Genomic DNA, 12,500 nt, shown 5'->3' on the forward strand with positions numbered 1-12,500 from the left:
CAAGCAGACACATAAAAGGCGGACACAACGACAGCATGGCGGAGTGGGGTGTGTGATGCTGCAGGGATGGGAAAGGAAGGAGGTGGTATGAGTATCAAAATGATGGGTGAAGGGGGGATTCGTGAAGGGTTTCCTTTTTATCTTTTTAGGCATTCATTTTTTTTAGGTTGGAAACCCCCCTTCGCACTTACCGTAGTCCTGTTAAAGCGGGACGCGTTCACTGACGTGCCGTGAGAGGATTCGCTGCCCTATAAAATGATAGCGTGTTAGCTTTACGTGCTGGGATGGTGAGGAGGGGCATGGAGGAGGGAAGGGAGAGAAAGAGGGAAGGGAGAGGGAGAGGGAGAGGGAAGAGAGAGGGAAGGGAGAGGGAGAGGGAGGTAGAGAGGGAAGGGAGAGGGAGAAGGGAGAGGGGAGAAGGGAGAAGGGAGAAGGGAGTTGGGAACGGGAGAGGGAGAGGGGAGGAGGGAACGAGGGAGGGGGAGGGGAGGGGGGAAGAGAATGAAGGAGAGGGAGAGTGGAGAAACCGTGATAACGAAGGTAAGAACCGAAGGAAGAAATTGGAAGGAGTAAGAGCGGAGGAGGAAGGTAGGAGGAGAGACGGGCGGGAAGGACAAAGTAAAAGTGGGTCATGGCGAAGGGAGGAGGGAGGCAAGGTCAGCGCCTGGAGGGGGGGAAGGAGGAGGAGGCGGGGAAGGAGGTAGAGGAGGAGGAGGAGGAGGAGGAGGAGGAGGAGGAGGAGGAGGAGGAGGGGGAGGAGGAGGAGGAGGAGGAGGAGGAGGAGGAGGAGGAGGAGGCGGGGTAGGAAGTGGAGGTGGAGGAGGAGGAGGAGAAGGCGGGGAAGGAGGTGGAAGAGGATGTGGAGGAGGAGGAGGTGGAGGAGGAGGAGGAGGAGGAGGAGGAGGAGGAGAAGGCGGGGAAAGAGGTGGAGGAGGAGAAGGCGTGGAAGGAGGTGGAGAAGGAGGAGATGGAGGAGGAGAAGAAGGAGGCGGGGAAAGAGGAGTATGAGTGAGGAGGAAGGGGAAGAGGAGGGAGGTAGAGGGAGAAGAAAGGGCGGTCGGTAAATATGAGGAGGGGGGGAAGAAGGAGGGGAAAGAGGAGGAGGAAGAGGAGGAGGAGGAGCGTTGACTGTGAAAATGGAGGAGGTGAAGGATATACTGGAGTTACAAATCAGTGATACAAGTTCATGTTATTATAAGAAGTCATAATCTGCCTATAGACACACACATGTGCGTACACACACGCCATGCGCGCGCGCACGCACGCACAGACACACACACACAGTCTGGCTATATATGTAGGCATGCTGAACATGGCACAATATAATGAGTATGAGGTGAAGGAGCAAGGAGGGAGTGACGTTTGTTTCTTTCCTTCTTCCTCTGCTGCGGCCGCTCTCTCGCCTGCTCTTCTGCCTAAATACAAGTCAGTCGAGAACAAAAAAATAAAAATAAAGGGATGAACACTGGACACAAAATCATTAGGGGAAAGGAGAATAACGGTTCGCAATAACACAGCGAGTGTCATAAAGGCGTTAAGGCTAGAAAACCTGCAATAAAAGATTCATCAGTCGGGGCCGGGCCGGGCGGAGAAAGTTCCGTGTGAATGCTGACGCCACGTGAACACACGCACACGCGCACATACATATAAACATACACGCGCACACACAGACACACAGACGCATAGATATACATACACACACACATACGCACAGATAGACACACAGACACATTCACAGACACAGGCAAGCAATGTTTATATGAGGTAGACTTAGAGCAGCAAAAACAGATAAACATGAAAATACAAAGAGAGGAAGCGCTTGCAGACAGCGAATGCGCGATAATCAGTGTGGGGAGAAAGCATAGTAATCAACAATGTAAACACTAATCATGGTAATTAGTGTGTAAACAGAAAGCGCGGTGTCCAACGCAGACGGGGAAGACGCGGCGGTCGGACGCTGTGGCGTGGCTATGCTAGCCGTCGAGTGGCGTGGCGCGGTGGTCTCAGCCATATGGCTTGGCGTGTCAGGTGCAATGGTCGTCGCTGGTGATAGTGAAGGTCGTGTGGCGCGGTCGTGGCAAATTTGGCGCGAGGGAGGGCAGAGGGGGGAGGGCAGAGGGGGGAGGGCAGGGGGGGGGCGACGGGGCCCACCTGCGTTCTACGTCTGTGGTAGTTCATCCCAAAGCCTTGTTACCTTTCCCTCGGCTCGGTCAGTCGGGAAACCGTTCAGTCTGCGTCCTCCAGCCACCCATGAGCCGGCATCTCATTCCTTCATATCCGAAGTTGAATAAAAATTATTGTTGGGGGGGGGGGTGATACGTTTGAGCTAAGAGTAATTTACAATCTTGCAGAACGCTGGAAGAATTTTCCCGCAATCTTCCAAGACCAAGTCAAGATTTCAATCCCGTTTAAGGAGACAAGAAAACCTAAACTCCCACAAAGATGATTCTGTAGGAGACAACTCTCGCCGCCTCTTCATTACCTGAATGAACAACAAAGAGACGGGAACTTATCGTCATAAATCTGGCAACCTGCGACAAAAAAATATCGTATGTCAGAAAGACAAAACTATCGTATCGCGGCGGCCATTTGAGAGAGGCGGCGACGCACACGTTTCGAACAACCTGCTCTTGCTCTCGGTCGAAGCCGAAAGTTATCTCGGCCTCTGGAGAAAGTGTCTCTCGCACGGCCAGCCAGGTAGGTCTTGTACGCCACGGCCACCACGCGCGCATTACGAGCTTATCGCTCTTTCGACAAAGCGCCTTTCGCGGAAAATATTTGAGACGCAGCCCCCCCCCCCTCTCTAAAAAATAGGAATAAAATGAAACAAATCTGGAACGGATACGCATTATCACAAACAAGAATGATAAAACATTCATAAATGCATCCATAAATTATAACTAGTCATGATGGCCTAAAGCACAAGAAAACATTAGCAAAGAAAACAAATAGATAATCTGACACAGATATCGAAGGTTGCATAGCGACCAGGTGTCGGGTACGCCGCCGACCCGCCGACCCGCCGTGCGCAGACAGATCATCGCGCTCTGTCCCTTACGCAGATTTGGGTCACATCGTTTAATCGCCATTTCAGAGGGAATTGGGCGCGCACGGACTACCTACGCGTGAGCAAAATCACTCATTGATAAATGTCCTTGAATCAGTATGCAAACGGCCGAAGAGCCAAGCGAAAAGCAAGCACAACAGCTGAATATAGAATCTATTGATAATGAAGTCAAACTTGCGTAGCTACTTGGAATTTACTGCCCACACTCGTACTCACTTTAACGCACACATAAAGAGGTGCCCGGGGCATGCGCAGGTCAGGATCGTTACCTTGTATACTCTGAGCCAAGGTCGCACTTTTACTCCGTTGATAAGTAGGTCACTTTAGGGCTCTGCAAGAGCTGAGGATGATGGTGACAGTGGTGGTGCTGATGGTGATCACGAAGACGGGGTCAGTGACGAGAATAGGATTGAGACATCGATACTCAAGCGGCCATTATTGGGTTCTATGTGGTATCCACCTCCCTGTGTATCCTCTGTTATTCACTGACTCTGTAACCCCTCTTTTTCTCTTTTCCCTTTTCCCTTCCCCTCTCTTTCTCTATCTCTCTTTATATATATATATATATATATATATATATATATATATATATATATATATATATATATATATATATCTATATTATATATGGAGATTCTTTATTCCCACTTCTCCATTTCCACGAACCCACTTAGACGACCTTGCATGCCGCCCTTCCTTGCGTGCCTCCCAAGTCGCACCGGATCTTGACGAAGCAGGAATGTAGGACAGGAAGTGATTTCACGCCCTCGACCATCCTTTCCTTTCCTCTTCTCGTCCCCTTCGCCCCTTCTCTCTGACCTTTTTCTTTTCCTTTCTCTCCCTCACCTCTCCCTCCGCCCCATCCCCCTTTTTCCCTTCTTCGCTCTCCCTTTCCTCCCCTACCCACTCCCTCTCGCCCTCACCTTACCTCTTCACCTTATCTTCCACCCCTACCTTGCTCCCCTCTTCCCTGCCCCCCCCCTTCCTTTGCTTCCCTATTTTCCCTCCCCTCCCTCCCCATCACCCCACTTCTCCCTTGCTCCCTTCCCTCCCTCTCCTTCCCATTTCTCCCTCGCCCCTCCCTCTCCCTGCCCCCTCCCCCCTTTCACTCTGCCTTGCCGCCCTTACAGACCTTGATGGCTCTTTGCTCATGCCCTTTCGTCACTCTTGTCTAGGAAAACCCAGGCAAGCCGCAAAAAAAAAACAAATCTCACTTTCATTTCCGTTGAATGATTTTGATCAATGGTTAGATAGATATATATAGAGAGAGAGATGGAAAGAGAGAAAAGGAGAGAGAGAGAGATGGAGATGGAGAGAGAGAGAGAAGGAGAGAGAGAGGAAGAGAGGAAGAGAGGAAGAGAGAGAAGGGTGGAAGAGAGAGAAAGAGAGCGTAAGAGAAAGAGAAAGAAAGAGAGAGACGAAGAGACAGAGAGAGAGACAGAGAGAGAGAGAGAGAGAGAGAGAGAGAGAGAGAGAGAGAGGAGAGAGAGAGAGAGAGAGAGAGAGAGAGAGAGAGAGAAAAGAGGAGAGAAGAGAGAAGAGAGCAGGGAGAGAGAGACGAGAAGAGAGAGAGAGAAGAGAGTAAGGAGAGAGAGAGAGAGAGAGAGAGAGAGAGAGAGAGAGGGAGAGAGAGAGAGAGAGAGAGAGAGAGAGAGAGAGAGAGAGAGAGAGAGAGAGAGAGAGAGAGAGAGAGAGAGAGGAAAGAAGTGGGTCACTGGCAAGAACAGTATGGCCGCCGCACATACCCAGGGTCACACACAGACAGACAGACAGACAGACAGGCAAGCTGAAGATGGCGGCAGGTAGACGGGCGATTCGGCCGGAATAACGAATTGCGCCGAGTGACGCCTCGGAAAAGGGGTTAATTAAGGCGATTGCGACACCGACATGTCATCGCCACGAAAGAAGCCGAAAGACAAACAAGCCTTTCCTCGGCGTCTCAAGAAAGGCACCCGTAATACATAACCCACAATACGTGATATGATACGTAGCCCACACCCCGCAAGACATAACCCCTAACCCGTGGAATGATACGTAGTCCACAATCCGTGATATGATACATAGCCCACAACCCGTAAGACATAACCCACAACCTGTGATATGAGACATAACCCACAACCCGTAATACATCGCCCACGACCCGAAGGCGCCACATGGGTGGATCTCTAAACTTTAAAAGGCAGAAGCAAAGACGACTGTGGAAGGCGGGTAATTGGGCGGGCTAAGGGAAAGTAAAGCGGAAGAGGAGAAAGGAGGAAGAGGAGAAAGAGGAGGAGGAGGAGGTGGTGTGAAGGAGGAAGAGAAAGAGGAAGGAGATAAGAGAGAAGGAGAATGAAGGCGAAGAGGAAAGGGAATGAGCAGAATGAAAACTAGAAGGCGAAGGAGAAGAGGGGGTAAGAGGAAAACGAGATGGATGAGGAGAAGAAGAAGAAGAAGAAGAAGAAGAAGAAGAGAAAGAGGAGGAGAAGGCCGCGGTGCCGTGGTGGCGCTTGCAGCTGGAGCGGACCCCGATCCATGCCAATTCCCTCTCTGGGCGCAGGCGCCTCCCTCGCCCGCCTGCGCCGCGCCGCGACCCAGTCCTCCTTGGCCTTGACCTGATCCCGCGCTGGCAGCCAATGTCACGTCACAGATGATGCATCCAAGTCGGGCCCAATTTGGAGTGAGGGGGGAGAGGGGGGAGAGGGGGGAGAGCTGGTACGACTCCTCCTTCCCCTCCCCTAGCTTCTCCTCTCCTCCCTCCCTCCCTCCCTCCTGGCTGGATGCAGTTTCCTCCTCTCCCTCTTCTCCCGCTTCCGCGTCTTTACTGCGTGTTGCTTCTTCCTCTTCCGTTCTTTTCTCTTCCTCCTCCTCCTCCTCCTCCTCCTCATCTTCTAGCTTTTTCGTTTCGTTTTTCCCCTCTTTCTATTTCTCCTTCTTCTCCTCCTCATTTTCGATCTCGACATGATGAGCCCGCTCCCATAGCATGGAATCGGCTGGAAAAGCAATGAACAAAGTCGATGGAGGGAAGGAGGGAGGGAGGGGGAGGGAGAGGGAGAGGGAGAGGGAGAGGGAGAGGGAGAGGGAGGAGAGGGAGAGAGAGAGGGAGAGGGGGAGGGAGAGAGGGAAGGAGAGAGAGAGAGAGAGGAGGGGGGAGAGAGAGAGAGGAGATAAGAGAGGGAGAGAGAGAGAGAAAGAGAGAGGAGAGGCGGAGGAGAGAGGAGGAGGGAAGATAGAAGGTAGAGAGAGAGAGAGAGAGAGAGAGGAGACGGAGGAGGGAGAGAGGAGAGAGGAGTGAGAGAGAAGAGGAGAGAGAGAGAGGAGAGAGAGAGAAGGAGAGAGAGAGAGAGAGAGAAAAGGAGAGAAAGAGAGAGAGAGGAGAGAGAGAGAAGGAGAGAGAGAGAGAGAGAGAGGAGAGAGAGAGAGAGGAGGGAGAGAGAGGAGAGGGAGGAGGAGGAGGGAGGGAGGAGGGAGGGAGAGGGAGGGAGGGAAGGAGGGAAGGGAAGGGAGGGAAGGGGGAGAGGGAGGGAGGGAGGGAGAAAGAAAGAGAGAGAGATGGATAGATAGAGAGAGAAAGAAAGAAAGAGAGAGAAAGAGAGCTGCATCTCCGCCGAGCAACATGGCGGTCGCGAGCTGCAACTTTCGTCCGGGCTCAGCTAAGCAACGCCTGAGGTAACTTTAAGCAAACACTTTGGAGTTTAATGTGATTTTTCCGGGCGTTTTTGCGCAATTTCTTTTGTCTTTTTTTCCCTTTTTTTCCCCCTTTCTTGGCGAAGGTTCTTGTGTCGTGAGCAGGCTTCGGAGGCAACGGACACACACACACATAAAAAAAGAGAAATCGATGTATGCCTCGACTAAGTTGTGCACACGTTCTATGCTTACGTTCACGAGATGCAAACAAACGAACAGACGAAAACACACACACACGAACGCACACGCGCGCACACGCACACACGCGCACACACACACACACACACGCACACACACACACACACACACACACGCGCGCGCGCGCGGCTTGTACACCCGACCAAGCCTCCCCCTCCCCCCTCCCCCTCCCGTCCCTCCTTCAGCCCACCGACCCTGCAGCTTTTTGCTTTATTTTCACTCAGTGCTGACCAGGAGGGAGGGGGGAAGAGGGGGAAGGGGGAGAAGGGAGAAAGGGGAAGGGGGGGAGATACCTTACTTTCGTTCATTGTTTTGTTCGTTCGTTCGTTTCTTAACCATTGTTTGTATCTTATATGTTTTTTAGTAGTTTATGTGCACAGCTATCCGCACTCGTGTACGTATGCGTACCTGAATAAGAGAGTAACAAGGTGTAGGCTAAGTGTGTATGTACATGTATGTGTATATGGGCGTACGTGCGTACATTTGTGAACGTGTCTGTTCGTATGTATGTGTTTCTTTTTATTTGCTGATATTCATATAAACGTATGCATGTATCCAACTGTCTAATTATCTTTCCAAATACATTTCTAAATCTTCCTTTACATCTTTGCATGTGCGCGCGCGTGCATCATGTGAACGTGCCTCTAAATGTATGCCTATATGTCTGGGTGAATGTGAGTGTGTGTGCGTGGGCGCACACCATTCCCTGTGCTGGTTCCTTTGCAAAAGCAATTGCGTTCAGTTGCACGGCGACCTCGGAGCTTCGGCTGCAGCACTACCCTTATGGCAAGAGGCCGTTTGACGTCCTCGCCCAGGGATGCCCCCGGGCACCGGAGCCCTGACACTGGTGCCATGACTGAGGGCAGTATGCGAACCTTACATCACGGGCGCTCTGGGTTTGGTAACGCTGCCGCCCTGCGAACTGGCTGGGCTTCAAGTACTACAACTTTCTCTCTCTGCTACACAGCCACGCGGCCGTCGGCTGCTGCCCACGGCCTCTGCCTCCGCCTCCTCGCGCTGCCTTGATGCCTATCTATGTTAATTAGTTACAGCCTAGGATGAAAACGTTTTTTAAGCTTTCGTAAAGGAACTTTCGTACCGCACCACACCAGCGGGGAGAATGACAAGGAGAATAACAAGGCTTGGCAGTTAGTTTCAAAAACGGTAGTCTAGCAACTGAGGCCCTAAACTCAGCGTGTAATTCCCTGATCGCTCGTTATTCTGTAACAGTGAGCGGTGTTACCCAACAACCGATTTCACTCCTTAGCACGTCCACTCTTTACACCCTTGAAGAATGCCACGTAGTGTCACAATGCTAAGTTTCTTCATATTATTTTTCCTTAACATTCCATGCTGCTACAATGACTCGCTGCAAGACAATGTCACACCACGCCTTTCCACACCCCGTCGGCGACAGTTATTGGATTCCCCTTCGGTCGTCAACTCACTTCCACCGCCGCAAGACTCCGCCTATCGCCTCATTGTCATATTCAGCCTTCTCCGGTCGTCCCAGCGTATCTAGTGCCCCTCTGACGGAATGGGCAGCCTCAATAAATGTCATGGGCACGCCGCGGGCGCAAGCGGTGCATGCATACAGAAAGGATCCGCAGCCACAATTGTAACAGCCGCGGCGTTACGGCGGTGATGGTGAAGGGGTTACCAACACGGCTATGATGACATATGATCCTGCGGATATGATCATGACGAAAGCGCGCACGAAGGCCGCAAGTCTGGATATGATTGCGGAACCGTCGATCGTTCAAATTGCCGCGCCGTTCAGCCGCATTTCCCCCTCCCTCCTCTTTCCTCTTCCCTAAGTGAACAGGTTTTGCGAACACAACCTTGGCAGTAACATTTGCAATCGCGGATAATTACCACTGCTGGCTCGCTGGTGTCATACCTGGCGTCCACCAAATATACTTGTCTTCTAAACGTTACCTGATGACCATGGGAAGGGGAGATGCATCGGGCTAATTGTGACGAGAAGAGATAAATTACAGTCCTGGAGAGGGAGGGCGCTGGTGAAGGAGAGATTGGGAATAAGATTGAAGAAATATAGAGTGGATACTGAGAAAGTCGGCGTGAGAGAGAGAGAGAGAGAGAGAGAGAGAGAGAGAGAGAGAGAGAGAGAGAGAGAGAGAGAGAGAGAGAGAGAGAGAGAGAGAAACTATAAACAATACAAAATATATGGAATATCTTGCAGAGGCGAGGGAAAGGGGTGGGGACGGAGTAGGGGTGAACCAGTGGGGATGGTGAGGGGGATGGAGGGTCTGGGGGTGTGGACTCTTGAGAACACTTTCTCTGTTGGCGGCAGTATATCCGGGATACCTAACAGACCACACATTCTACCATCGACAACGCTGGCAGCCGCAACTACTCGCCAAAGCGCACGGAGGCATTTTAAAACCATTTTTTGCCAACCGTAACTACCAATGCATTTACATTCAGCTTCCAAAAATAACTGCGACCTGCATTTCCAAACGACAACAAGCAAACGACGACTCAAACCCTTAGTAGGCCATGAGCTCGAAATTGCAACAACTCACAAACACACAAACAACATCACGCGATACCTCTGGCACTCCTACTCGCCACACACACCTCGTACGATCAACTCACCACCTACTATCACGTACCACACCTTCACACGACACCATCAACGTCACCATCATCAACCTTCAAGTTCACCATCACCTCCGCCACCATCAGCCCCACGGGCCTCCCTCCCACAACCCGATGGGAGAACTTTCTCTTGTTGGCGGACGCTATCTTGGCACTGTCCCCAGCTGGAGCGCCAGTGCTATCAGCTCCTCTATTATGCTCTGTTTATTTGTCGTTTTTCTTGGTATTTGATTTTATCAATATTTTTTTTTTTTCATTCGGATTTATCGTTCTCTATATCTCTTTCTCTTTCTTTCCTATAGCCGTCAGACATCACGTCATACCTCTCCCTCCTCCTCCTCCTCCTCCCCCTCCCCCTGCGCCTTCTGCGTAGGTACCTGGCATTAACCCCAGTTCCTCCCTCCCAACCTCCCTCCCTCCCTCCCTCCCTCCACTCCATCCCTTCACTGGCCCGGGCACATCTGTTCCACAGCGACACTTCGGGGGGTAACTCAGGTTTCACAATGCAAAGTCCCTTCACTTTTCTTTGCGACTCTCCTCTACGATGAGACTCCTTCCTTCTTCTTCTTCTGTCTATTCGTCTATTCGTCTGCTCCTCTCCTTCCGTCCTTCCTCGTGTCGTAATTCAATTCGCCGATGTGGATCCTCTTCTACGCCCTCCGCAGGAACTTTCACATTCTACGGCCCAAATAACTACCCTGCCTCGGTGGGTCAGGGCGTGAAAGGGAGGGAGGGAGGGAGGGAGGGAGGGAGGGAGGGAGGGAGGGAAGGAGGGAGGAGGGGAGGGAGGGAGGGAGGGAGGAGGAGGAGGAGGGGGAGGGAGGGGAGAGAGGGTGAAAGAAAGAAGGGGGACTTGGGAGAGGGGTAGAAAGGGGAGGAGATAGAGAAGTAATAGGGGGAAAGAGGTGAGCAGAGGGGGAGGGTGTAGAGGGGTAGGAGGGGCTCCCATTCAAAAAACCCATCCGCCGCCTGTCTCCCCATCCCCCTAAAATAACGGCACACCGTCACCGAGGTATGACCCCTATGGGCAGGTGACCTACATTACTGAGAGGGCATGGTTTTACGCCTGCTCCATGACCTTGCGCCCGCAATCGATGCCATGACCTTACCTAAGATCCAGCGTGTCCCTAACATGACCCTGTCTCCGCCCTAGAAGGTAAACGTGACCTTTGCGAAGGATATTTGCGAAGTTCCCGCTGCAACAAACTCCCCCGCCCTATCTCATTATAGCTGCATCGACCTTACCACCTTGACCTTTCGCGAAAAAAGGCGTATGGCCTTGTACCCCCGTGACCTCGATGGGTAGAAAGAAGTGAATAGGGAGGGAGGCAGATGGGGTGTGATAGAGGGAGAATGCAGGGGGAGGAGGGGGAAGGAATGTGGGGAACTGTGAAGTTGGGGGAAGGAATAGAGGGAGGGGAGGGAGAGGGAAGGAAAAAAGGAGGAGCAGGAAAGGGGGAGAAAAAGAGAATGGAACTGAGAGAGAGAGAGAGAGAGAGAGAGAGAGAGAGAGAGAGAGAGAGAGAGAGAGAGAGAGAGAGAGAGAGAGAGAGAGAGAGAGAGAGAGAGAGAGAGAGAGAGAGAGAGAGAGAGAGGTTTAAAGCTATTTCCTGGCGTTCTGATCGCGGACTTCCCTGACCTTGACTGCGTAAAGCCTCTCCGTGAAACTTCGCGACCTTCCTCGTCACAAACAAGCCAGTCCGTGCGTATGCCCCGTCCAGGGCGCCCACAGACATGCACCCGCTGATTTCCTGCTGCGAAATCTTTAGTCAGTTGGTGGTAACTTAGTGTCAGGAATTAAGATCCTCTCCCTCTCTCATTGTTTGACGTTGCTACAAGACCTGTTTCTCTGTTTCCACGTGTTGCTGCTGTCATTCCTATCCATCCAAGCCGTTTCGTCCCCCTGCCTGACAACCTGAAATCCGTTTACACCAAAGTGCAAAATGCGCTCACAGTTGCCAACGACCGATACCACATCCAACCCAGAGGAAATAACATACGACACGATTGTAACGAAAGTGAAAGCCGAAACGTTGGTTAATTTTACGCAAGAGAGATAGAACAAAAAAAACGAATACGAGAGAACTTTCACTGAATTCTCTTGCAAAGCGAGTTGAAAAAAGAGATTAAAAAAAAAAGATGAAAAAACGACCCCTACATCACACGACAGATCAGCATTGCTCGACGAATTCTACAACCCCGTATCCCGCGTGAGAATATCGCGATTTTCTCTAGATGTATAACATTTTCTCAAGATGAAGAAGAAAAAGAAATAAAAGATCCTATTTGAGACCTGTAACCCACGCATAAAATTAAAGATCACGACGCTATTTACAAGATACTACTTCACGGTTGCGACGTCGGGTCGTCAGGAGTGAGAGAGAGAGGAGCGCCCTTGACGGAGGAAGCCCTGGCGGCGTCACGACTGCAGAGGGAAACGATGTGCGAAGGGCGACTGCTTATTTACCCTCTGCCACCAAGCGACGACGAGCTGCAGGCACGAACACCTCTGTCCTCCATTCTTGCTTTCATCACTTCCTTCCTTGTTTTTCATTTTCTGTGTCTCCTGCCCTTCCCTCTCTGGACCATTTATGAATATATATATATATATAAGCATACATATATGTATGTACGTATGTAAACACACATAAACACACATACACACCTCGCTTTCTCAGACACCTAACAAGATAAGTACACTATAAAATCATGGAACATGAAATAAGCGCATGAACCAATAACGGGCTCCCATTTAAGACGCTCTTTCCCGCTGGATTAAAGTCACCTGCATTTTATATCACGCATTCACGTAATACAATCACTTCTAATATATTATTACATAGAAAATCTAGTGAGGGACCAAGGGCGAAGAGGGCGTAATGCATTTGATATCAAAAATAAAAATCAACGTATGGAAAACAAATCCGAGATAGAGAAATATAGTTTT

General features: G+C 51.0%; 1 protein-coding gene across 2 annotated transcripts in view; it reads right to left on the reverse strand.

The window, feature by feature from the left end:
- The window catches only part of LOC122243040 (putative fatty acyl-CoA reductase CG5065), a 38,673-nt gene that overhangs the window by 8,931 nt on the left and 17,242 nt on the right, over positions 1-12,500 (reverse strand). Inside the window, exon 2 of one of the 2 annotated variants that reach the window (XM_086536138.1) lies at positions 192-248. The exons of the other annotated variant lie outside the window; for it this stretch is intronic. Within the exon in view, the coding sequence (XP_086392264.1) occupies positions 192-248 (57 nt within the window). The remainder of the gene's footprint in view (positions 1-191; positions 249-12,500) is intronic. 2 annotated transcript variants of the gene reach the window in all.

The sequence above is a fragment of the Penaeus japonicus genome, unplaced genomic scaffold (assembly GCF_977035675.1).
Source record: "Penaeus japonicus unplaced genomic scaffold, GWHDUDI00000001_assembly GWHDUDI00000004, whole genome shotgun sequence".
In the NCBI taxonomy this organism is placed as follows: Eukaryota; Metazoa; Arthropoda; class Malacostraca; order Decapoda; family Penaeidae; genus Penaeus; species Penaeus japonicus.